The 27,667-nt window shown below is 35.7% G+C and overlaps 2 protein-coding genes and 1 pseudogene across 4 annotated transcripts in view; 2 read left to right on the top strand and 1 right to left on the bottom strand.

Annotated features, from left to right (window-relative positions):
* P4ha1 (prolyl 4-hydroxylase subunit alpha 1) overlaps nucleotides 1-24,616 on the bottom strand; it is a 72,846-nt gene extending 48,230 nt beyond the window's left edge. The window contains exons 1-6 of one of the 3 annotated variants that reach the window (XM_047552043.1): nucleotides 24,422-24,615; nucleotides 16,265-16,370; nucleotides 8,347-8,454; nucleotides 7,197-7,293; nucleotides 5,647-5,798; nucleotides 813-950 (exon numbers count right to left, since the gene is read on the bottom strand). In XM_047552043.1, the coding sequence (XP_047407999.1) occupies nucleotides 813-950; nucleotides 5,647-5,798; nucleotides 7,197-7,293; nucleotides 8,347-8,422 (463 nt within the window). In that variant the 5' untranslated portion in view covers nucleotides 8,423-8,454; nucleotides 16,265-16,370; nucleotides 24,422-24,615. Of the gene's footprint in view, nucleotides 1-812; nucleotides 951-5,646; nucleotides 5,799-7,196; nucleotides 7,294-8,346; nucleotides 8,455-16,264; nucleotides 16,371-24,421 lie in introns of all 3 variants that reach the window. The other 2 variants (XM_047552042.1, XM_047552041.1) reach the window with 2 other exon arrangements.
* LOC124984452 (thymocyte nuclear protein 1-like) lies at nucleotides 4,401-5,174 on the top strand (annotated as a pseudogene).
* LOC124984453 (translation initiation factor IF-2-like) lies at nucleotides 23,898-26,087 on the top strand. The gene is made up of 2 exons (XM_047552044.1): nucleotides 23,898-24,044; nucleotides 24,330-26,087. The coding sequence occupies exons 1-2, from the start codon at nucleotides 23,979-23,981 to the stop codon at nucleotides 24,759-24,761; spliced, it is 498 nt and encodes a 165-aa protein (XP_047408000.1). The 5' UTR covers nucleotides 23,898-23,978; the 3' UTR covers nucleotides 24,762-26,087.
* Nucleotides 26,088-27,667: the final 1,580 nt, after the last annotated feature.

Consider the following 27,667-nt stretch of genomic DNA (forward strand, 5'->3'; position numbering starts at 1 on the left):
TTGCTCTGTGTCTTCACAGTGAGTGAGGTCATGCTGGGAATTCTCTCTGCAGGGATCTGGCCTGACTGACATGCAATTCCATAAATGCACATGTTTGTCTCATTATCTTTTTTGTATAGTTTATTAAAGTATTAATATAGTTTTTTGTTTTTTGTTTTTTTTTTGCGGTGCTGGGGATTGAACCCAGGGCTTTGTGCTTGCGAGGCAGACACTCTACCAACTGAGCTATATCCCCAGCCCTTAATATAGTTTTAATAAGTAAATATTTTTAGGTTGTAAAACTGGTTCCTCATCTTTATGTAATTAAATCACAAACACTCTAAACCTGAAGAAAATAAAAACTGTCCCTTTTTCCAACGTCTGCAGTACTGTACATGGTTAATTTGTTCTCATTTATAAATAAATGGCACTGTATTTCAGTAGTATGCATAAAAAAAATCTGTGCATACCAAACACATCTTGGTTTTTAATTATTAAACCAATAAACTTTGATTATCAATTCCCTCATTTTACAAAGCATTCTAGTATCAGATGTTCTAAAAATCTGGAAGAATTATTCTTTTTCTAATCGATAAAATTGCCTACTTAAGTTAGTCCCCATAAATACAAGCTTTCCCAGTAACAAATTAGAAGCCTATACACGACGATTAAGTCCTAGAGAAAGGGATGGTTCTTTTGCTCTCAAAGATTATGAAACAAACAATAGTTTAAAATCTTAAAATGTAAAAATCATTTTAAATTAACATTATCCTACTGGACTGAATAGAGCAGCCAGGGGATAGGCATTGCATTGACTGGAAGAATGACCTTACCTGGAAGATTTCCCTTCGAGATGGTATCAGTATCCAGATTGTAAGTGTCCTGGAGACGCAACAGAGCTTTGGCTGCCCCAACCTGATCTTCATCATTTGGAAAGTATTGTCTCTGAATGGTTAGGTTAGAGATAAAGCCTTGAAATAGGAAGAGATGTTAAAAAGAAATGTACAACCTCATTGACTTCAAAAATAGAGTCTTTTCAAGAATTTTTAAAATCATATCATTTTCTACCATGCCATGAATGTTTCACATGTTCATCAAGAAAAAAATTAAATACACTGAATGAGATTTGACATATCTCTAACTTGTTCACCCTTCCCAATCTCTTCTAAGGTTAAATTATCTGAGGTAACTGCATAAATTGTATCTATATTAGTAGGTAAAGATCAACTAACACATAATTGCAAGAAAACAAAAATACAACACCAACCTAGCCAGAAAACAAAAAGTAGCTCCATTAAGCTTCTGAAATGAAATATTTATGGATTTGAAAAGGACATTCCTTGGTAATCAAAATAAACATTCTGATAACAGATGATAAGTAAAATCTGTGCTCTTAAAGTTGTTTTCTTCCATGTAACACATGTTATATGGCATGTAAATATATAAATTTAAGTGGGATACTTTGGGGGACAGAAAAGATGTTAATTATATATTTAAGATCAACAGTTAAGCTAGTATACTGAATATATTTAGATATGTTAGATTATCAAATGCAGTATTAATCAAAATTTGATATATAAAACCTTGATTTTGGGGCTGGGGAGATAGCTCAGGCGGTAGAGTGCTTGCCTTGTAAGCACAAGGCCCTGGGTTCGATCCCTAGCACCCAAAAAAAATAAAAATAAAAAAATAAAATAAAATAAAACCTTGATTTAAAGAGGACTGATATATAATATAGCAAAAATCAAACAAACCAATTACTGATAGGGGTTCCTAAGAAGGAGGGATGTAAAATACTCCGAGAAACCAAGACCAAAAAAATGGTATAAAATTTTTATAATGTAAATGTCATTACTGTAAATGAAAATTAGGTATGAGATTTCCCTCTTCTCTTATTAACTTATAATCAACTATTTGTATTTTGATCAGCAAAAGATCAGGCATTTTTATGTTAATGAAAATAAGCAAATAACTAGCTGGAAGAAGGTTATAGTTCATATCGATACATTTTAAGTTTTAAGATTATCCCTCAGTAAAAATTTCCATATGGAATTTTACAAATTTTACAGACGATCATATGGGGATTTTTTTTGGTGTTTGTGTGTAGTGCATTATGTGATAACTACCACAGACTAAAACACCAAAGTCTCAAGGTTTGTGTTATAAAGGAACTACAGGTTATTTTCTTTTCCAGCCTTGCATACTGCAGGTCATTACTTTAGAATGGAAGTGTGTTTATGTGTGTGTAATATATGCTATACATAGAAAGAGAGAGAAAGAGAAAGAGAGGGGGAGACAGGGAGGGCGCAATGTTATTTCTTTTAAAATGTTCTCATGGTGTTATACAGCAGAGAAAATAATCACTGGCATTTTCCCTCATAGTGGAGTAGTCACAAGTACTTGCCATTACTTTTCAAGATTTCTGGTCTTATGAATAATACAGCAGTCCCCCTAACTGTGAAGGAGACATTCTAAGACCCCCAGTGGTTGCCTGAAATCATGGATAATACAAAACCCTATATAAACTGTTTTTTCCTATACATATATATACAAAGTTTATGCATTTTCTTTTTTAAAATACTTTTTTTAGTTGCAGATGGACATAAAATATTTATTTTTATATGGTGCTGAGGATGGAATCCGGTGCTGAGGATGGAATCCAGTGCCTCGCACATGCTAGGTGAGCACTCTACTGCTGAGCCATAATCACAGTCCATGCTTTTTCTATCTTAACAAGCACTTATACACTGTTACCATACTTCTGTAGTTTGAGATGCAATAGCAAAACAAGCATGAGTTTCTTTTTCCTTCTTCACAATTTCATAGAATTTTTTTTTTTTTTTTCCGGTACCAGGGATCGAACCCAGGGGCACTTAACCACTGAGCCATATCCCCAGCCCTTTTTTAACATTTTATTTAGAGACAGGGTCTCGCTCAGTTGCTAAGGCTGACGTTGAACTCATGATCCTCCTGCCTCAGCCTCCTGAGCCTCTGGGATTACAGGCGTGCACCACCACACCCAGTTCACAGATAATTCATTTTTACTATAGATCCTCACAAATTCAGTATGTAATTTTTTCAAGTTCAGTACAAGATTTTTCTCCTATCAAGTCAACAACTTTCACTTAAATAACTTTCACTTAAAGAAAATACTTTATGGTTTCTCTTTGGCACATCCAAATTGCCATCACTACTCTTGCACATTGAGGTCATTAAGTAAGATAAGGGTTATCTGAACACAAACACTATGATATGGTGACAATGATATGGTAACCAAGAGTGTTACTAAGTGACTAAGGTTGGGTAGAATATATAAAATGGCTACACTGGACAAAGGTATGATTCCCATCCCAGATGGAACAAGGCAGAACAGCATGAAATTTTATCACACTACTAAGAAAGGCACAAAATTTCAAACTGCTTATTTCTGGAATTTTCCATCTGATATTCTTGAAATATTAATAACTAAAACTGCAGAAACAAAAGTCATACATATAGGAAACTATAGTTTACTTTGTTGCCTAAAACACTGGCAAGTACTCCTGGAGATTTTTTTGGTGGCGCTATGGGTGGAACCCAGTAGCACTCTACCACTGAGCTATATTCCTAGGGGGGGTTTTTTGTTTTTGTTTTTGTTTTTGAGATAAGGTTTTTCTAAGTTACCTAGGCAGGCCTCAAACCTATAATCCTCCTGCCTCAGCCTCCCAAGATGCTGGGATTACAGGTGTGCATCACCATTCCTGGCTATATTGGAGTATTTTTATCTGAGACCAGCTATCTTGGAATATTTTATCTATATAGCTAACTCAGCACTCTTGCTCCTTCTTTTGGCCACCTTAATACATGCCACAAATATTTGAGCCTTTGTATACTAAACATAATCCCTTTACTTCCTGCAATTCTAGACCAAGTTTTCGGTTACTAAAATATCTAAAACATCAATGATTTCAACTGCAATTTTACTGTTTCGATTAGGAAGATTTACTCATTATTAGTGTTTGTAGTCTGTTTTTTAATTTATTGCCTATATTGAGTAAAATAATCCTAAACTGTAAATACTAGATAGAACATAGCTAACACTTCTCTTTTTAATACTAGTCCTGGGCCTTTGGCGGTCCATTTTGCGAGCGTGGGGCTGATGTTGGGGAGAATGATTAAATGGATAAGACGGGACTCAAGAGAAGACCTGGGAAGAGTTTAAGGGCAGGCTATTCGACATGGAATGGGCACAATTAACTGAGGGAAGGATTTGACACCCTTAAGCACAGTTTTCTGCTTTTCGCAAATCGGAAGCCCTTTGAACTTCCTCGCATCATCTCCATCTTGCTCTGCGTTTTTTGAAGGGCAGTGTGGAGTTCCTTTTTGTATCTCTCTATTGATTCCAGAACCCTCTGTACTTCAGCCCCCTGCAGAGAGAGACCATGCTGAGACCCCAGAAGAGACCAACCGGGGCTGCTGGCCCAGAAAAAAAGGGGTAATCAGAAAAACATACCCAATCTGAGAACTTAGGTGAGGAATCAGCTAAAGTGGAAAACTCCAGCCTTCAGAAGACTTCAGCCTTTAAAAAATGTGGGAGGAATCTAAGCAACTACTGGTTGATAAAGTCAGAGCCAGAGAGCCAATTAGAGAAAGGTGCAGATGTGAAGTTCAGCATTGAGGATCTCAAAGCACAGCCCAAGCAGACAGCATTGCTGGGATGGTGTTCGAAACTACCAGGCACGAAACTTCCTTAGAGCCATGAAGCTGGAAGAAGAAGCCTTCTTCTACCATAGCAACTGCAAAGAACCAGGCATTGTAGGCTTATGAAGATTGTAAAGGAAGCTTATCCAGGCCACACACAGTTTGAGAAAAATAATCCTCATTATGACCCATCTAGCCAAGAGGACAACCCCAAATGGTCCATGGTGGATGTACAGTTCATTTGGATGATGAAGCGTTTCATCTTCCTGGCTGAGCTTAAAACCTATCACCAATCTCACAAAGCTACTGGTGGCCCCTTAAAAAGATATGGCTCTCTTCACTCACCAGAGGCTCTCAATACAGCCCCTGACCCAAGAAGAGTTTGATTTTATTTTGAGCCTGGAGGAAAATGAACCAAGTTAACTGAGTATTGCTGCAGTGGACAAGCCATTACTCTAAAGGTGGCAAGGTTTTATAAAACAAAGGATGGTGTGTGAAGGCTTGTGTGTTATGTTCACCTGATACTTCTTACAAAGATATTTTTTTCCTACTTCTTTCAATAAAACATTTAATGTCAAAAAAAAAAAAATACTAGTCCTGATACTTTTAAGAACTGATTGAAAATAAAATTTACACACATCTTTAAAGACTGAAGGTAATCCTAAAATAACAAATGATTACTCTCGGAGATGCCAAATGCTATTTGCCAAATAATGTATTCACTTCTGTAGGTTTCCTAACAAAATCCCAGTGTTAGTCACTAATAGCATAAATTACTATTTTTTAAATCAAAGAATTCAGGATCTTGACAAAATTAGCTCTAATTAAACCAAATGAACTCAAGCAATAATTCACTTCATTTACAACATTGAATATTTAATGTTCTAGGAACTGAATTTATCATGAATTCTAGCATCTCTACAGGTGGTGAAAATACTGCCTTGTCCTTTTTTTTTTCTTTCCTGTCATTAGACTCCTCAGACTTACCATCTGACATATCCTTAAGGATAAGATTCTCCAACTCACTCCACTCAGTGTTTAGTCGTTTCATTAACTTGAATGCATTTACAGGATGCCCAACAAATCCTTCTGGATCTTTTGTTGCTGTGCTAGTTAGCTGATCTAACTTCTCTGCCCATCTACAAATGTTAAGATATAAAAATGGAGTATACACACAGTAAAATAAGGAAAAACTCAAAAAACACAATTTAGTAAAGCACTTAGAAATAGAGACTAGAGGCTTTTGAATTAAAACTATAACTTCTTTTTAAAGTAGAATTATAAAGGCTCTTTAAAATCCAACAGAATCAAAATATAAATGTAGAATGTTTTTGCTTTACTTTTTTTTTAGTTCTCGACCTTTATTTATGTATGTACGTATATATGTATGTATGTATTTATATGCAGTGCTGAGAATCAAACCGAGTGGCTCCCACATGCTAAGCAAATGCTCTACCACTGAGCTACAACCCCAGCCCTCTTGGTTTAGTTTGTTTCTTCCAAATAGTAAATGGAACCTACCTTAGTAAAAGTTGAAATTTGATCTCTTTAGTATGAGTCAAAAAAAAATTTCATTTTCCCATAGGTCCTTAAGGCCAAATAACTATTACAAAGTACAAATTAGTTCAACTCAAATTCAACTACATGTTTATTTAAATCAACTTATACTAAAATTTTTTGGGGGGTGTAGCGTTGGGAGGCCTCATGCCATTTTGCCTAGGCTGACCCAGAACTCCCAGGTTCAAGCAATCTTCCTGTCCTGCCTCAACCTCAAGAGGTCTATGGGAGTAAGAAAAAGAACCTGGCTTAACTTATACCAAATTTTTACTTTCAATATGTAGAAACTATGTTTTAAAACAAAAGCTTTAAAACTTAGTTACTCATTGAACAAGGAACAGGAATTCTCAGGTCAGGATTAACTATGAACCTGAGTCAATTAAAGATAATAAGCATTTGAAAAAAAACTATATAAATTAAATAATATTAACCACACTTATTATCAGCTCAACAATGGGGCCCTAGGAGTGAAGGATAAATAGAACTGGAAAATTGCTCCAGATAGCTTCACTGTGGGTGGGGCAATCATAGGACATAGATGATACTAGCACCATTTTGAAAAATGGTCAGTCAACTCCTCATTACCCATCCATATCCTCATCCCAATCCATGTTCTGCCACATAAACCTGGGCCCAGGTTTTAACCCTTGTTTTCTGTACTCCTGCTTTAGCCAAATGTTCTCAAAGACCCACAGATAGTTTTAATTTCTACTCAAATAATGTTTTAGCTTAAAAAAGAAAACAGGTGGAGCCAGTAATTTTTTTTTCTGGTACCAGGGATTGAATCTAGGAGTGCTAAACTACTGAGCCACATCCCCTATCCTTTTTTATTTTGAGACAAGGACTTGCTAAATTGCTGAGGTTGGCTTTGAACCTGTGATCCTCTTGCCTCAGCCTCCCAAGTCACTCACTGGGATTATAGGTGTGTGCCACCACACCCAGGTTGGAGTCAGTCTTAATAAGTAAAATACACTACTTACCTTTTTATTTGTTCTAATTTGTCCTCTTCTGCCTTAATATAATCTTTCAGAGAAGTCACCAGATCTTTCTCAGTATGGATCAAATCAGTCATTTGACCTATAAGGGAAAGAGGGGAAGAAAGTATTGCTCATATTCATCAATGCAAATATTCTAGAATAAACTGAGAATGATTAAGAATGCTTCATTCTATGGGAAGATTTAACTGGCACTAAATAAGATAGTTTAGAGAGGATCATCTTTTCCTTTTTCATAGTGCTTGCTTAACATGTGAGAAGCCCTGGGTTCTATCCCTGGCACTACAAAAAAAAAAAAAAAAAAAGATTTTAAGGAGATAAATCAAAATAAAACACAAAACTTTTCTAATCATGTGTTCCAGTTTTAATTTTCAATCTACTTAATTTTACAAGCCTTGTCTGTGTTGGCAAATTGTCTTCTCATTGACAAAATTAAGTTACAAAACAACAGTACTTTCCAAGGATAAATGTTTTTCATCACTTTCCTCTTTACCTTTTGTTTTCAAGACTAGAATTAAACAGAAACCACACTAAAAAAGTTGCAAATATTCTATTTTTAGTTATTTATAAGGCATGAAAATATTCATCATTTTATATCCAGAAATCAAATATCATAAATATTTGTGGTTTAGTGTATAATTTCATAAGGGTCAAAAGGTCAACAGAATGAAGAAAAACACCTTATTTAAGACAATGAAATTTACATACAAGAAAATATAAAAGGATACATTTTGAACTCTAAGGAATTATTCTGGGAGCAAGGGGCTATGGGAAGATATTAGTCTGTGTACTATACTTTTTTTCCCCCACTTTAACCAATATGCTATTTTTATAATACTTTTAAATAAGATTTTTTAAAATTATGATGCAGTAGAGTCTTAAATTGAAAAAGATTAGAAAAATAATGTGTAGGATATTTGTGTATCTGTGCATCAAAAGACTATATCCATTCAATTATTTGCTAGGTAGACAATCAGTAATTCTGGTTGACATGCTTTTCTACATTTTCATAAGCTTCTAACCAGAATATTTATCATGGGAATACACTGTATCTGTTTTTACTAATTTTAAAACACTTAAAAATGGAAAATTTTAAATGCAAAACAACACAAATCAAAACACAGTTAAAACTTACCAATTGAAGTAAAAAAGCCTGGATGTGCCAAAGACCGGGGAAGTAGAATCCCTATGATTAAAGTACACCAGATCATCTTGGAAGGCTTAATTTTATAGGTTCACAAGTCTACAAAAGAAACAGAACCATTACCAATAAAAAAAGGAAGAAGGGAAAGGTTATTTATTCTTCCCATTAACATAGTAAAAGTCCGACTCCAAAGTTGCCCATAGAATTGTTTTTGTTATTGTTGTAGATGGACACAATGCCTTTGTTTTATTTATCTATTTTTATGTGGTGCTAAGAATGGAACTCAGTGTCTCACATGTGCTAGGCAAGTGCTCTACCACTAAGCTACAACCCCAGCCCAAAATTGATGTTAATTATTATAAATTCAGTGGATTAGACAAAAAGGAAAAGGAAGAGGAGCTAGGAATAGGAAAGACAGTAGAATGAAAAGGAAAAAAAATTCTTATAAATTGATGTAATAATTTAATGATAGCTAATTTCTTATTTTTCATGTAGAAATATTACCTTGATATTTCATATTAGAGAAAAAATACGTGTTTTTATTACCTGATAACTTATGCTTAAAAATTCAATCTGAATATTTTCTTAATTACTATTACAATTAAAGTAGCTGAATAGTAGTGGCTCTTCATATAATCTAAAAAATATTCTCTGTGATATAGATCTAAACCATGATATTCCCATAAAGATATACTTTATAAGATATTGCCAATATTTTAAAGATATCAGAATATGTTTTAAAAGAAAAAAAAGGGGGGGCTGGGATTGTGGCTCAGTGGTAGAGCGTTTGCCTAACTGGGTTCGATCCTCAGCACCACATATAAATAAATAAAATAAAGGACTATCTACATCTAAAAAAATATTTTAAAAATATTTTTTAGAGCTTTCTAATTAATCCTTAAAACTCCTAACTGTTCTATCTTTTCCCTATATAGTTTCTAAATTTTGAAATAAATTCAATTAAAAGTTGTGCATTTTGGGGTAATGAAAATGTAGGGACACATGGTTAAATAACTCTGATAGTACTGAATCATGAATATTAAATGGGTGAACTGGTATTGTCTATGAATTATATCTCAATGATGCCTAAAAAAAAATCTCAATGAAGTACATAGCTGTGGAATTTTTCTTTTTCTTTTTTAATTCTGGTAGCAAAGCCCTTCTGTGTTTCTGTGTCCCTGACAGCAGTTTTTTAGTGAAGTTTGTTCACAGCAGATGAGGATATCAACTAACCAATGGAAAGGTTTTAACTTGATTTTCCAGATACCCTACCAGCACTATTCTCTTTCTCCTTCTCTACCACAAACATGAACTTTAAATGCTGCTGATTACCTTACAGGAGAATAAACCACCATTACATTACTGTTTGCCCCAGTAACAGGCTCCCACTGGTTATTCTGATTTGTCACACTGTTCCTTTTTGTACAAGCACCTCTGACTTCCAGTGACTTTACCTAAACCAACAGGCTCAGAGGGGGCCACAATGGAAGGTCCCTATTCCACAAAAGCTGAAAAATAAAATAACAACGCTTTCCCTGTAACTTGAATCTCAATAAAAATAGATCACCACAAAAAACAACATTCTGGAAGAACTCCTAAATCTCCTCCCTCAAGTATGCTGCAAACTTCCAGATACTTCCAGAACCACACAGTAGTGAAATGCACTGCTTTCTTGGCTGCCTTACAGTGATTTTGGGAAGGCTTCTAGAATGTAGTAGATGCAGACACTTCCTTTGCTGGGTTCCTGCCAAAGCACAAGCCTTTTTCAAAACCCCGTGCTGTCTGAAGAGTCTAGAATTTTCTCATTGTTTAAAAGATTTCTGTCATCATTTTCTTCATGAATAAATGCTCTTTCCAAAAAAAAAAACCAAAAAACAAATGCTTGGACTGTACTAACAGAAAGATAATCACAAATGTTGTCTAAACTTTTAACTCTAATGAGAAAGTTTAGATTTTTCAGATAAGAGATTGTTTCACTGCTAAAATATACTGTTAATAAAGATTCTTCTTTAAGGTCAACTTTTATTGTCCTTAAACTTCAAGAACCATTAGCTTACAGAACTAAAAAGAAGCTTTCAATGCTGTCTTTCTTCAAATACAACTTGAAAATTATATTTTAAGAATAACATAGCTTACATAAAAATTCAAAGCATTATTCATGTAAAGAATAAGTATGTCTTGAACTGGAGTTGTGGCTCAGTGGTAAAGTGCTTGCCTGGCATGTGTGAGACCCTGGGTTTGATATTCAGCACCACATATAAATAAATAAAAAATCCATTGAAAACTAAAAGAATATTAAAACAAAAAAATGTTTAAAAAAAATAAGTATGTCTTTATGCTTTAAAGTAAATTCTACACAGGTTTAACAGTTATAAACAATAAAACAACCAAAGTTATAGCATCTCTAAAAGCAGAGAATTTCTAAACATAAAAATAAACATGCCATCAAAATCCAGATGGAATTTATATTCACACAATATAAGTTTATATGTAAAAAAAACTATAAACTACAAATTAGGAAACTATTTCAAGAAAATAGAGCCCTTTTAAGGAGTTCATACAAATCAGTAAGAAAACCACTAAGATGCTAATAGATAAGTAAATAAAGAATATGGAAACTCACAAAGAGGAACTACTAATAATTAACTAAAAATGATCAAACTTATTAGTAATTAATGACAACAAAATTAAAATAAGATACCATCTTTGCCCATCAAATGAATAATAAACAAATTTTTCAATATAACAATTAAAATGATATGTTGTTATGTTTGAAGAAACACAAAACAAACATCTTTTAACTTGTAAGTTGAGTGAAATACAATATTTAAAAACTAACACCATACAACTCTGGTGGAATATGTATTAAATGAAAAGAATTCTTCACTGGCGGACAGAAAGTTATAAATTAATACTGATCAAAACAAAGCAAAAAATTAACTCTAGGCCTCTATATTTCATTATTTCCTTCAAAGATATTTATGCCTACAAAAAAGCCACCCAACTACCTAGTACTGAACTACATTACCACAGTAGCACAATTTCCCACTCTGCCTCCTCTAGAGAGAGATATGAGCTAAGGTAGGTCAGTCACTGAATGGTGGTTGAGGAACGGGTTTGTGAATTGCAGAAGTATCTCTTTCGGGAATTGCTAAACTCAGAAAATGTGAATTTGAATCTGCCCTGTGACCCTATCTGCCAAGGATTCACAGAAACCCAATCTAAAACAGGACAAAGTAATACAGATATAATCAGTTCCGACCCCCAGGTCCCTGATTCTTTAAATTATTGTACCGAATCAGAGAGCAAGAATCAATAAATGGGATGGACTCATACTAAAAAGCTTTTTCTCAGCAAAGGATACAATCAAGAATGTGAAGAGAGAGCCTACAGAGTGGGAGAAAATCTTTTCCACACGCACTTCAAATAGAGCACTTATCTCCAAAATTTATAAAGAGCTTACAAAATTTTACACCAAAAATACAAAGAACCCAATCAATAATGGGCCAAGGAACTGGACACTTTACAGAAGAAGATACACAATTAATAAATATATAAAAAAGTGTTCAACATCTCCAGTAATTAGAGAAATGCAAATTAAAACAACTCTAAGATTTCATCTTACTCCAATTAGAATGGCTATTATCAAGAACACAATAATAGATGTTGGCGTGGATGTGGGGAAAAAAGGCACACTTTTACATTGCTGGTGGAGTTGCAAATTGGTGCAGCCACTCTGGAAAGCAGTATGGAGAATCCTCAGAAAACTTGGAATGGACCCACCTTTTGACCCAGTCATTCCAGTCCTCGGTTTATACCCAAAGGACTTGAAATCAGCAAACTTCAGTAACACAGTCACATCAATGTTTACAGCAGCTCAGTTCACAATAGCTAGATTGTGGAACCAACCTAGATGCCCTTCAACAGATGAATGGATAAAGAAACTCTGGTATATATACATAATGGAATACTATTCAGCCATAAATAATAATATCATGGCATTTGCAAATAAATGGATGGAACTGGAGAATATCAAGCTAAGTGAAATAAGCCTAGCCCCCCAAACCAAAGGCCAAATGTTTTCCCTGATAAGTGGAGAATGATATATAATGGGGGTGGGGGGGGGCAGGGAACTTTAAAATATGTAGAAGGAAATGAGAGGGAGGGGGGTATGAAAAATGGTGGAATGAGACAGACATCATTACCCTATGTACATGTATGATTACACAAATGGTATGAATCTACATTGTGTACAACCATAGAAATGAAATGATGTACCCCATTTGAGTACAATGAATCAAAATGCAATCTGTAAAAAATTAAAAGTTAAAAAAAAAAAAAAGTCAAGTGCAGACACTACAGCTTTATCAAAAAGTGAGCTATGTCTTCTGTTCTGAATCTTCAAACAAATTTGAATAGAATGTAAATGGAGCAAGGGGGATACAATCTCCTTTAGAAGACAAATCTCCATTAGGCCTGGATAAAAGTAATTGCAAAGTACACTAATTATTCAAAATCAAACTTTCCTAAAGTGCTTCTTCTAGGAAAGTCCAGCCCCACAAACTCAACTGTTCAATTAGACCTCGGAACAGATTTTAAGAGTTCTACTACACTGTGAATATTTACAATGTTGGGTTATCCAGATTTATTGAATTTTAAGTATAAATTATTCGATAAATTACTAGAACAGAGCATCTGGCAAAAACAATTCTATTACCCTTTCAGTTTTACATTTTTTCTTCCAAGAAAAACCTGCAACATTTTAAAGTTTGTCTTTTCCAGACAAATCACCCAACAATTAAAAAAGGCAGACGAAAGAATGCTTGATAGTCTAAACTTTGACACTAAAAATTTTCCACAGAGCTCCTTTTAGCAATCTCTCCACACCTTCCACACTTGTTCCAAACCTTTTAGAAGGCTCCAGCCTTATTTTTCCTCATACAGATCTCATATTCAACTGTTGGGTCTTCTTTCATGGTGTTCACTTTAATCTTTTTGACAGTTTTTATGATCAACACAAAAGACCAACACAAATTCAGGTCATTACAATGTGCTATATGTCAAGATGTAGCATGCCTTTTCCATCTAAAATGAAATGGATTTTCTAAGACAACTAGGAGTGATTACTGATACAACTAGTTTTATTTTTGCTTTTCTCTTTAATCCCTCAGCAAATTGTCATTTGTTTGAACTTAATTCCATGAATTCCAGTCATACTTCTGCTCCCAAAGAATGTGAGCTAGTGTCTAGTACTTAGAATTTGATGGACAAGTGCTTTAAAGCTATGATCAACTTCTCTCAAACACTCAGAAATCATGTTAGCTTCTTTACCACAGCTTTCAGTAGTTGAGCAGTGAACCCAGTTGCTGACATAATTCCAAGTTAATAGCATTTCAAGATTCATATGGGGAGTCAGCTCCAAGTCAAAATATTGCCGTTTACTAAAAGTGCTACCTGGGGGATCTTTTAGAAGTTCTTCTATCAGACAGAACTTTATTATAAGATCATTTCAGAAAAACACACCTCTGATTTTTGCCGATTATACCTGTATTACTCCTCTTTCTTCTGAAAACTAGTCTTCTACAGTTTCATTGCTGTTCAACTGTATCTTTAACTCATCTCCATAGTTTTAGCAGTCAAGTTACAAACAGCAAGATCCCTAACCAAATGGCTGATAAGTTCTTTTCTGGAAATTTTGGAAATACAACTGAGAAAGAAATGGCACTCACACTTTGAACTATATAAAGTAAGTTCAGGAGAAATTAGGGATCAAGTTCTGTTACATAGGTCCAAAGAGTAGATGAAACTTATCTGGAAATATTAATAAATGAAGCAGATATACAGAAAGGAAGAAAGACAAGCTAGGGAAGAAAAAACATATTCTTCAAATCTAATCATAATCTTAATCTCAGTTTTGTAGACAATTCCCTATCTATACAAGACTTACATAAATTACTGTATGTGTTAGTAGGATTTGGGTTTTCATTTAGCCCAGAATACTAAAGGGTAATTTCTCACCTCATCCCTGTACTTAATGCACTATTTCTCAATGACTGCTTTTGGTTTGTTAGAGATTCAAAAACACTACTTATATATAAAAGATAGTTTAAGAGTATGTGATTTTAATCTACTTTTCTAAAGATTTAAATTGAAATTTGGATTCACATTTGAAGTTAAATGAACTCAATGTTTATTTATTTTTGTTTTTTTTAAGTGCCAGAGATACCCCTAAATTAGAAATTTTTAAACGTAACTTAATGGGAAGGTTCGACAAAGATATTAATCTTATTATTAAAATGGTACCATTCTTTACTGAGACTGTATATTTTAAACTATAAAATACCTTTCCATTATTTCAAACATCTTAGTTAGAAATGCACACATTTCCTAATATAGGAAAAAGGTCAAGATTCTTACTCCCAGAATAGAAAATCTAAAAACTATGGTAAATCTGATTCATCAATAATGTCAACATTTATTTAATGGTTCCTTTAACAGGAACCAGGAATAAGCAAAAGGGTAAGGTGCAAACATAAAGGCCAAATGTGACTGCCAGCAAGTAATTTAAAAAGCAGTAATTTATTTTAAGGCACCTAGCTTACCATCTGGCACACAGAAGACACTTAAGGTATGCCAGTTACTTTTGGATGTAGGGCAAGAAATCAAGAATAGCTGAATTTGTTGCCAAAGATATCTCAAGGGGTACGGAAACGGAAATGACCTGAAGAAGAAGAAAGCTCAATTTCAACTCTGGGCTAAGATTGCAAGAAGGAACAAGTATCTCAGTCCCCTAGAAGACAGATGCAGGTCCTTTATATTTTAGGAAGTTTGAGAAGACAGTAGACAGAAGCACTGGAAAGGAAGGAGGAGGACTGGGGTTGTGGCTCGGTGATAAAGCACTTGTCTAGCACATGGGTTCCATCCCCAGCACCACATAAAAATAAAGGTACTGTGTTCATCTACAACTGAAAAAAAATTTTTAAAAAGATATAAACATTAAATTATATATACATTTCTTGATGTTGCTTAATAGATGCTGTGTCCAAACATTAACTTAAGCTAAAGATTTCTGAGAAATAAAACAAAAGATTTTTTTGCATATGGATATTCAACTGTTCCTATCTCCTTCTTTCATGTTTTTTTTTTTTTTTTTTTTTTTTTTGGGTGCTGGGGATCGAACCCAGGGCCTTGTGCTTGTAAGGCAAGCACTCTACCGACTGAGCTATCTCCCTAGCCCCTCTCCTTCTTTCTATTGAATTGCCTTTCTACTTTTCTCAAAAGAATTGACCATTTTTGAGCATCTGAATTCTTATTTTGTCCCACTGATCTATACACCTTTTCTCTAATACCATACTGTCTTGATTATAGATTTATATCAAGTTGAAATCAAGCAGTGTGAGTCTTCCAACTTTATTCTTTTCCAAAAGTGTTTTAGTTTTTCCAGTTCCTTGCTTTTCCCTATCAACTTTAGAATCAGCTTGTGAGTTTCTATAAAAAATCCTGCAGGAATGTGGACAGAAATAACACTGAATCTATAGATCAGGTTGAGAAGAATGTACACCTTAATTATGAATCTTCTGGGGCTGGGGTTGAAGCTCAGTGGTAGAGCACTTGCCTAGCATGAGTGAGGCACTGGGTTCAATTCTCAGCACCACATAAAAATAAATGAATAAAATAAAGGTCTATCAACATCTAAAAAATATTTTTAAAAAATAATGAATCTTCCAATCCATGAACATGGTATAATCACTATTTTGTAATTTTCACCACACAGGTTTTATAAAGTCAATTCTTCAAATATTTCATGTTTCTGGTGCTGAGATCATTTTTTTAATTTCAATTTTTAAAATTTCATTTGTTCATTAAAAGTATATAGAAATGCAATTGATCATTGATGTTGTGTACTGACCTTCTATCCTGCAAATTTGCAGAATTCACTTATTTACCAGAGCTGTTTTTGAAGAGTCTTTGAAGTTTTCTAGAGATGCATGGTAAGAGGTACCTTTTGATAAACACTGTTAAAAGGATGCAGACAAGTCACCAACTGGAAAAAAATTACTTCCCTATCACATAAAATCAAGTCATTCTACTCCTAGAAAAGAAAGCATATGCCCTGCTAAAGATCTATACATGAATGTTAGACTTATAATAGTCAAAAATGGGGAAACAGCCCAAATGTCCATCAACTGACAAATGGATTTTTTAAATTATGTTAACTCATACAATACAATACTATTTTTTAAAAAAGGAATGAACAACATGAGTGACTGTCAAAATAATTATACTGGGGCTGGGGCCGTAGCTCAGTGGCAAAGCCCTTGCCTAGCATGTGAGAGGCACTGGGTTTGATCCTTAGCACCACATAAAAATTAACAAATAAAATAATGGCATGCTGTCCATCTACAACTACAAAAACAATTTTAAAAATTATACTGAGTGTAATTACCCAGACTCATACTCCACCACCACCACCAAAAAAACCCCATATATATAATATATATATATTATATAATATTATATATATTATATTATAATATTATATATATATAAAATGTGTGTGTGTATGTTTAAGATATACTATACAATCCCATTTATATAAATCTATAGAAAATACAAACTAATCTCAAGTGGCAGAAAGAGAAAAATGGTTTCTTAGGGATAAGAAAGCAGAGAAGAGGAATTGAAAATTCATAAGGAAAATCTTAAGGGTGATGTTTAATACTTTTTTTTTTTTTTTTTAGTTGTCAATGGACCTTTTTTTTTTATGTTCAGTGCTGAGGATTAAACCCAGTGCCTCAGACATGCTAGGCAAGCACTCTACCACTGAGCCACAACCCCAGTCCAAGGGTGATAGATATATTTCCCTGATTGTACTGACACCTTGAATAGATATTTTTTGTCAAATTTATCAAATTATATATGATAAATGGTCATTTAATGTATGTCATTTATACCTCAATAAAGTGTTTAAATATATCAATTTCTTCGACTGGTAATCTTCCTTATATTATTTACTTAACACCATCACTTTACTTGCAACTATAACTGTAGTTTTCACATAACTTCATTAGTGTTTTGTTTGCTTGTTTATGGGTATATTTTTTGTTTTTTTTTTTTTTAGTTTTACATGATAGTAAAAGGTATTTTGACATATCATACACAGAGTATAACTTTCCATTCTTGTGGTTGTACATGATATGGAGTTACACTGGTCATGTACTCATACATGAACATAGGAAAGTTATGTTGATTCATTCTGTCTTTCCCATTCCCCCTACCTCCCACTATGAGTCAGCACAAATCAAGGAGAACACTGAGCCTTTGGGTTTTGGGGATTGGCTTATTTTACTTATCATGAAATTCTCCAGTTCCATCCATTTACCAGCAAATGCCATAATTTCATTCTTCTTTATGGCTAATATTCCACTGTGTATATATACCACACTTTCTTTATCCATTCATCTGTTGAAGGGCACCTAGGTGGGTTCTGTAGTTTAGCTATTGTGAACAGAGCTGCTATAAACACTGATGTGGCCACATCACTAAAGCACGATGGTTTTAAGTCCTCTGGGTATATGCCAAGGAGTGGAAGAACTGGGTCAATTGGTGGTTCCATTCCAAGTGTTCTGAAGAAGCTCCATATTGCTTTCCAGAGTGGTTGCATGAATTTGCAGTCCTACCAGCACTGTATATGAGTGTACCTTTTTCCCACTCCTCGCTGACATTTATTGTTACTTGTATTAGAGTAGTTTTTAATCAATTAATTGTGATCTATTCTCCAAATATCTTTGAGGTTAAAAAAAATGACACTAAATTTTGAAACTATGTAAATCTGAGAATGTCTTCACAGAACCTTTGAAAATGAATAAATCTGTCCGAATTTAAAGGGGTGAGGACTATGGGCCATAAACATAGGTCAACATAGCAATGCTGAGAGATCCTAAATGCTTTGAGGTTCTAAGTTCAAACAAGTAGATTTTAGAAACACTAAAATAAACACTTATTGATCAATTTTTGAAGGAACTAGATCTGTAAATCCAGCTAATCTAAGATTAGAGTGTAATAGAAGTCCTGAGTCTACTTAAAACCAGTTAATCAATATTTACTGCACATTCTCACATAAATACATAAACACATGTAACTGTCCCCCATTCTGTATGTTACTTCAAACAAGAAGTTGTATTCTTTCAGGACAATGTAGATTAAGTAACAATATCATTATGCACAATAAAGACAAAGGACCCAGGAGAACATTTCCAGGACAATTTTTCTATAAGTAAAGAACAGTGCAGTCTTTGTATACACATTTTCCTTCTTTACTGAAATGATTCTTAAACATCTCAGAGAACAATTTTTGGTTAGAAAGCTTGAGAAATTATTTGGGCAACAGAGCTAGGGAATGAAGTAAAGAATCTTATATATTCAGAAAACAAAACAAAAAAAACCAGGTTAGACACATCTTAAATTAGTGATTAAAACTTTACAATTTCCATTTCTACTACTTATTCCCCAGAAACCTTACAAAAGATCTTCTAAAATTTTAACATGTCTATAGAAATTTTAAGATGCTTATACAATCCACTTCTGTCATTGAAGACATGAATAACAGAATACAAGTTTTCCTTTATCCACAAGTTCACTATCTGTGGTTTCAGTTACCCATGGTGAACTGTGGCCCAAAACTATTACTTTAGTGCAATAAGTAATTAAGACATTTTGAGCACAAGTGTAGTGATGCTAGCAATTTGGTATGCAAAGAGAAGTCATAAAGTGCTTCCAAAATAAAGTTCAAAATTTTGAGAGACCATATCACATAACTTTTATTATAGTATAGTTATAGTTTTTTTCTATTTTAATTTATTGTTTTTAATCTCTTACTGTGTGTATATGAAAAAGCAATACATGTACAATATGATACTGAGTTTTCAGGTATCCATGGGGGTCTTGGAACGTATGCCCCATAGATCAGAGGGGACTACTGCATATTGTTCTTCTACTTAATACTTCATACAATGTTCAAAGCCTTTTTCATGACTTGTAGTTGTTGACTATCAATTCTTGGATCTTATTAAGTTCCAAAATCAAAGTAACTTTCATTCCTATAAGAGAAACGCATGTGTGAGGGACAAATACCCACAGGTACCTATAATATTACTCAAATGTCATTCCTAATACAAAAAAGGTTATTTATGTATGCAATCTTTGAACATGATCAATTCAGGTCAGGATTCAATAGTTCAGAGTAGAATACCCAAAACTGGTTAGCAACCCTTCTTAATACATGGATTTATAGTGTAGAGTCAGGTATACTTTACTCAACTTCATCCCTCCCAAGGCTTTACTGCCAAAATGCCACTTTTCTTTACCCTGGTCTACCTCTCCTCTTTCCAGCCTTCAATTCTCTTTTTTCTGATGCCAGCTAAAGAAAATATACACAGAAGACCACATATACTAGGAGAAAATGAACTCCTTATTGCTGAGGATAAGAATCTAGATATGTGCCTCCATTCAGCACTGACTCTGATTTAACATGGAGTAAAGTAATAGTATTATGCTAAGTATTCATGTTCTATTTCTTTTTCTATGAAACGTTTCTCTTCACTTTTGATACCCCCAGTATTCTAAAAGACTAAGTTAATTACTACTAACCAGGAACCCAACTTTATTTCAACTCTAGATACTGAAAATATTTCTAATATGTTGTAGATATGCTATTTAATTGACTTTCATTAATTCAGAGTCAGTCTGGCCAATCATCAGCGATGATGAAGGAATATGAAATAGGAATCAGAGGGCTGGGGTGGCTCAGTGGTAGAGCAATGTGTGAAGAACTGGGTTCAATTCTCGGCACCACATATAAATAAATAAAATAAAATTAAGGTCCATCAAAGACTAAAAAAAATTTTTAAAAAAAATGTGAATCAGAGAACAGATAACCTGAGTCCAAGTCCTAGTTTTGCTACTTGCTGTATTCTTGAGCAAGTTACTTGACTTTTCTGAGCCTCGGTTTCTTTACTGTAAAAAGGAGATAATATAAAACTACCTCACAGAATCATCTTCAGATATTACTTAAAGAAACTCTTCCAAAAGTGCTTTAGTTATCTGGTAGATCATAAAGGCAAACTTTCCCAGTCTTTTTAGAGCCCAGTCCAATCCCTGGAGGATTAGAGAAAGAAAAAAATTACTGAGTGCTATGGTTTGGATATGGTCTGTACCCCAAAGGTTCATCTGTGAGAAGCCTGGCCCCAACATGGTGATGTGAAAAGTGGGCCCTAGTGGGAGGTGGTTATGTCATTGAGGCGCTGCCCTTAGAAGGGATTAATGCTGGTCTCAGAGTCAGTTTGTTTGTTCCCACAAAGTGGGTTGTTAGAAGAGAATAAGCCCAAACCCTCAATTTCTCTGGCTTCCTGTCTCACCATCTCATCATTTTCTCATACACTTCTACCAGTGCGATGCCATCCACCGTGAGGCCCTCACACCAGAACTGGGCAGAAGCTAGTGCCATGCTCTTAAACCTCCAGAACTACAATCTAAATAAACCTAACTTTTAAAAAAACTACCCTATTTTCTTATAGCAATAGAAGACAGATTAATACATGGATCAGGTTTTAGTGTCATGTGTTTCTTTCTTCAAAGAATACAAATGGAGGGCTGGGGATATAGCTCAGTTGGTAGAGTGCTTGCCTTGCATGCACAAGGCCCCAGGTTCAATCCCCAGCACCACACACACACACACACAAAAGAATACAAATGGAAAGAAAACTGGTTAAAGTTAACTGTGGTTACTACTTCCCTTTGCATTATTTATAAAGCAGTTCATTTGCCAAAAAAAAAGAGTTAGGCTGAGTATATTAATTTATAATTATTTATATTAATAGTATTATTTAAATTAGATTTATAAATCAACATACCTATATGAAACCTATATGAAACTTTTTCTTAAGGAAGAAAAAGTCCAAGACAATACTCACTCACTGATGACAACTATGTTAAGAACCATGATCTCTATATTTTTAGCCAACATCCAACCACATATACTAATGGCCATACTGATTCCTTGAATGATCAGTATCAAGTTCAAAAATTGTTGGAGTAACCTAATGAGAATCCTTTTGAAGTCTGTACAATATTTATTTGACTAGAGGAAAATTAATGACAGAATAGCTTCAATTTATACAAATACATTTCATTAAGTAGAAAGAGAAATTTAACACGTTTCACTTATATACATACCTACTTTGTTTAGCTTGTCTCATATATTTATATTCACATCCCATAATTGTTTAACTGTAAGAGTCAAGATCTCACTGTAAGAACAGCAAGAAGTTTAATTCAAGAATGATGCAATTTACTTTTGTGTACTTTCGTGACTATTCCACTTTCAGAGTGAAAAACCAAAGATATGTCACAATGTGGTGGGAATACACAATATGATGCACTATCACTGACTTGGCAATTCAACAATTCTAATGACCTATTAACTTTTCTTAAAACCCTTTAAGCAAATGTTTATTAGGGTTATCTATGTACTCAAATCCACGCCTAACACAATTTTCAATAATATTCAAGAAATTCAGCCTCAGGATGACTAGATATCCTTAAACATTAGCATATGTCTTTTTTTTTTTTTTTTAGGGTTTCTTATAATAAGAGTTCATGGGAAGGTAGGGGGTAGAAATGGTATATAAAATTCCATGTAAGTGCATATTTGCATTTTTTGACCTAGGACCACACCTTCCAGCAGTTTTTCAAAGGACTCCATGACTTGACATAAGTTAAGACCACTCACAGGTCAATCTAAGAGCAGTATCTATGTTCCAGTTGATAATCACTAAATAAAATAAGCATTCCTTCCACAGAAATTAAGACTTACAAGTTTTACCACTATACTAACTCTTGCTTTATTCTTGGAATAAAAGCAAGAGTTTGAACTTAACTGCTCTATAAAAGATATTTTTTGTCACTGCAATAACAGAAAAGGTTAACGTCTCCTTACTAAAAGCCAGCATCCATATTCAACAACAGGGACAACACAGGCGATATAAAAGCTTTCTTTTTTTCAGTAGTTATTTGAAAATAATTAAAAGTCGTACACATTTTTAACCTGTTTTTACCAGTTAAGTACCAAGACACAAAACAACCAATGTAATCATCCTTTTATCAAAAAGAACTGGTTTTCAGCACTTTAAAATTCATTTCACTCTGTCAATGGCAAGAGCATTAACCATTTTAAAATAGACAAAGTAGTTCTTTTCATAGACTTGCTAAATCCAAGAAGCTTTTGCCATTAGCTATCAAAAATACTGGCAGGACTTAAAAGAGCCAACAGTCCCAAACCAAAACTGACAGGATTTTTAAAGGCAAATCGTAAAATTGATGCTTCTAAAAAAAGAAAAAGGTAAAATTTAAAAGTTCATGGGCTGGGCTGTGGTTCAGTGGTAGTATGCTCACCTAGCACACTTGAGGCTGAGTTCAATCCTCAACACCACATAAAAATAAAATAAAGGTACTGTGACTACCTACAACTAAAAATATGTATTTTTAAAAAACCCAAAAACTTAAAAAAATAAAATTCATATTAAGATTCTTAAGTTACACTTTAAGCCAAAGTTAAAAATCATGGAATGACTATTCATGTATCAAATCAAGGCAAAATACATTCAAGGTTGTTCACTTTTCAGCTTCTTGACTATTTTCTACTTAAGGTACCTATTTTCTCCATATAAATTTGATCCAAAAAACCCTTCAAAGTGTTTAACTTCCAGTGTTCCTGCTATGCACACTGAATGTTTCATCTGATTATTTTAGGAAAAGACTAGCCCCATTCATAAGCTACATCCAAACCTACAAGGGAAAATACGTTTCTTCCCAGAACCTTAAAAAAAAAATGAGCAAAAGTTGATGAAAGAACACTGCTGCCACGTCTTTCCCCCTCCCCCACTCACGTAGTGGCCACTTCATCCCTTCAGAGTGCATTCCAAGGGAAAGTCCAAGAGCCACAGCTCTCGGAGAAACAGTTAAGTCTAAATTGGCAAGCCTGTTAGACCTTTTAGATCAATTCCTAAAAGGGGATTTAGCTGCTGCTTTATCCCTTTAAGACGGTGCAAAATTCCAAGAGTCTTCACTCCGCGGAATGAATGTTAGCGTCTAAAAATTAAATTATGTATTTTAATAGGTTGGATTGTTTAGGAGAACTAGTCTCATACTTACCGTACCATCCCTCCTCCCCTTGAAACATGTATCTGGAGGCAAATCATATAATTCAACTCAAAATTCTCACACAATCATGAAATGTTTGACTTAAAGGGACTTTTAAACCCTGCAAATTCTCGAGGGGTGAGGGAGAACTCATGTGCCTTTAAAAAGATTTGTGGGGAAGCAGCAAACCCAGCTTCCCCAACGGGGTGATGTGACAGCAACTTCCTCAGCTCCAGCAGCCCTAAACTCGGTGCCCCGGGCTAGTCTGGCTGCTGAGGCAGCACCCCAGCGCGCAACAGATGACTTCAGCCCGAACTTTCGGAGTAGGTCCGCTTCACTGACCCGTCGCCTTTTCGGATAGCGCCGAAATGCCTGGAGAGCTTCAGCCTCAGCTCTGAGCTTTAAAACCCACTCTCTACTGCCACATGCTAACCATCTGCGACTGTGGCGGCCAAAAACCCACGCCCCACCCTCGCGTTCCTCTCGGCTTGGTAAGTGAGCACCAGGTACGAAAGGAGCTCGGAAAAATCAACAGGGCGATTCCTCCCCGGGAAGGAACATTCAAGAAAGTCCTGGTCCCTGGGGCGGGGACAGAGGCTGCTGCAGCCCCAACGGTCAGAGGCGGGACGGGGGCAGAGGTGGGAAGGGGAGCACCGAGCAGAGCAGCCGGGCCTGCGGGGCAGCACGAGGGCACCGGGCGAGGGGCCGCGTCTCCAGCGGGGAAGGTACCCAGGTAGTTAAGCGGAGACCCCCGCCCCCAAGCCATCCTACCACAGCCGGGAGAGCCCGGACCGCCGCGGCAAGTGAGAGAAGGACCCGGGCTGCCCAGAGGCCACAGCCTGTCGCCAAGGTCGAAGGAGCGTCTCACCTGGAAAGCGGGACGGGAGGGCGGCGCGCTCTTCAGTTCCTGTCGCCTGCACTCGGGCCGGCTACCTACTCCCTGCCCTCAGCCCGCTGGCGGCACGACTGGGCAGCAGAGGGAGCCAGTTAGCCCTTTTATAACCTCTAGGCCGCGACGGCAGCGCCGGGGAGGAGGCAACTGCAGCCCTCGCTACGTGAGCTCGATCACACCAGCGCCCCCACGACTGCGCAGGCGCCCAGCCCCGGCTTCCCTCCCGCCTCCACCCGCGGAGGGTGCGTGGAGTCCGAGGCGGAGAGGAGGGGCTGGGGCTGGTCGCGCCGCCGGGGCAGGCGGGCCTGGGATGTAACGCGCGTGCGCAGTGCTCTCTCCACGCGCCTTCCAGTGGTTGCCACCGGGTTCTCCCGCTCCCGTTCAGTTTAGCGTTTTAATTTCATGGTCAGCCCCTGGTCTAAGCGACGAAGCCACCAGCAAAGCGGCCTCTTGAAAGTGGGAAGAGAAACATGGAAGCTTAGAAAATGTAGCAGAAAGGAATCCTGGAGTGGAAAATCATATAGTGCGTCCAGTCTAGTGTCTCAGCTGTCCTGTCCCTAAAGCCTTTTTGCTTTTTAACCTCCCTTTCATATCTCTACAGTCATTTTATAGGAATCTCACTCTATCTCCCAGCTTTATTCTTTATCAGCAGATAATAGGCTAAGAGCTCCAGAGGCAGATTATCTGGGTTTAACTCCTGGCGCAGTCCTGTGTCACGTTGGGCTTTAACATTTCTTGTATCTGTTTCCTCATCTGCAAAACAGGAATGACGGTATTATCTGTCTCCTAGGATTAGTACGAGATAATGAATGTGAAGCACTTAGAACATGCCTACCATACAGAAAGGATTTGATAAATATTAGAATCTATTATTAAAATAGTAAATCCTCTGGGGTCTGGGGGTGTAGCTCAGCGGCAGAGCGAGCACTTACCTTAGCACACAGGAGGCCCTGAGTTTGACCCCCAGCAACGCAAAGAAAAAGGGGGAAAAAGAAAAAAATAGAGATTAAGTACTGTAAGGCACCAAGTAGTGCTTTTGATCTTAGTCCTTCCTAAAAGAAGAAAGCCTTACTACCAAGGAGCAGTGCAGGTGATTTTTCTCTTGTCCGTGAAAAGAAAAGAATAACTTCCCTAAAACATTTTTTAAAAATGTTAAGTTGTCAATGGATCTTTTATTTTATTTATTTATATGTGGTGCTGAGTATAGAACCCAGGGCCTCACACATGCCAGGCAAGTGCTCCACCACAGCCACAATTCCAGCCCCTCACTAATACACTTTATTCATTAAAATTTGTTTCCAAAGCTTTCCATATGTGCCAAAAAGTACAGCAATGATTAACTGTTGACATTTATCTGAGAAGTGGGGTTGAGTATACAAATACTGAAAAAGATAAAGCATACTTGGGAGCTTCAGGCAACCAGAAAGTAGATAAGGTGATGCTTACATCAATGGGTCTTAAAGTGTGGTCAGGACATCACACAAGGTCAAAATTCTTTTCATGTTAAGACTTTATTTGCCTTTCTGGCAATACAGTGGGGTTTTCCAGAGACTACAGATCCTGTGCTCTTGCAAAGGATTGAGTGCACAGCATACATGAGAATCTTTTAAGTGACATTAAAGAGATTTGCAGAAATATAAAATAATGCCACTTTTCTTACTTTAGAAAATATATTTTATTTAAAAAGTTAACATGTAACTTTTTAATTGTTTTTGAATGAATAAATATTTTACCTGTTTGTTTTAACTTCTAATACAGTAAATGTTGACAGATATGATTTACATAAAAGCTTCTTGTTACTAGTCACAGTGGCACTAGCTTGTAATCCCAGTGACTTGGGAGGCTGAGGCAGGAGGATTGAAAGTTCAAGAACAGCCTCAGCAAGCTAGTGAGATCCTGTCTTTAAAAAAAAAAAAAAAGGCAGGAATTTGGGGGCTGGGGATGTAGCTTGGTGCTAACGCATCCCTGGGTTAGATTTCCCTCTGCCAAAAAAAAAAACCTTCTTGTCCTCAATACTTTTTAGAAGTGGTAAGTGGTCAAGGAGCCAAAGAAGAATGGCTCCAGTAGATTTACTGTGAAATCTGTGAAGCTTCAGCTTCAGCTTCAGGGATACTCTTTTGCACCACCCCTTTCCAAATCCATGGAAGGAATTCTAAGAATATGTTCAAATGGTCCTATGCTTTTGTAAAAATTTTAAAAGCGAAATATTTTAACAACAATCTTTAGTCCTTAGTGCCTTCATCTCTTCCACACTTCCTCTTATCTAGTGGTGTTGGAATAGCTAGCAACATTTTTTAAGTGCAGCTGAAGTTGAATTAAGGATACATTTGGTTTGAGTTTAGTGGGATATATTTTTGTAACCCACAGTCTCTTTCATGTGCAGTTAAGATATTGCCAGCTGTCCCAGGCTTCCAAGAATATTCCTTACCACCCATTGTGTTGACCCACCCAGGATTGTAAAACAAAGGTGTGGGATCAGACCTCTTAGAGTTATTTGAATGTGTCCTGTGTGTTAGCATCAAAAAAATATGTGTGGGCTGGGGATGTGGCTCAGTGGTAGAGCACTTGCTTAGCATGTGTGAGACCCTGACTTCCACCCCAACAGCTCAAAAAAATAAAAATAAAAATAAAAATGTTGCTATGGAAAATAAGCAGGGTTGAATTTTGGGGAACTTGAGGCTAATCTGTTGGAAATTCTTCCTATTTGATGTATAAACTTTTAAAGTAAAGATTGTTTATCAATGCTCATCCCAAAAAAGGAAGTTCTTTTCTGTTAGAATTTAATGAGAACATCCACAGCAACTAAAGAGTATTATTCATTCGAAGAAAATTGATGTGCCCTGAACTCTTTTGAGTCATACATTAAGCAACGCTTGGCGATTTCCCCAACTTGGATGACAATTTTAAAGATTTATATGGCATAATCAACAATGAGTTGTGAAGCTTAAACTTTTCTTACCTACTTCTTCTGTCAATAATATAAGATTTTAACCAACCACACTAGAGGAAAAAAACTAAATTTTCTTTTTATCTTCTCTATAACAAGTTATTACAAAATTCTTAGCATTTGAAGAGACAAATAGTATAAGGTAAAAAATTTATGGAAAGAAAAGTAATACAGAGATGTCTGGCAGTGAATCAATAAATGTATTATATTAATTTTCTGAATTTTATGATGTTTTGATTGTTTTTAATCCATTTATTTAGTGTTGCTATAACAAA

The sequence above is a fragment of the Sciurus carolinensis genome, chromosome 5 (genome assembly GCF_902686445.1).
Source record: "Sciurus carolinensis chromosome 5, mSciCar1.2, whole genome shotgun sequence".
Lineage (NCBI taxonomy): Eukaryota > Metazoa > Chordata > Mammalia > Rodentia > Sciuridae > Sciurus > Sciurus carolinensis.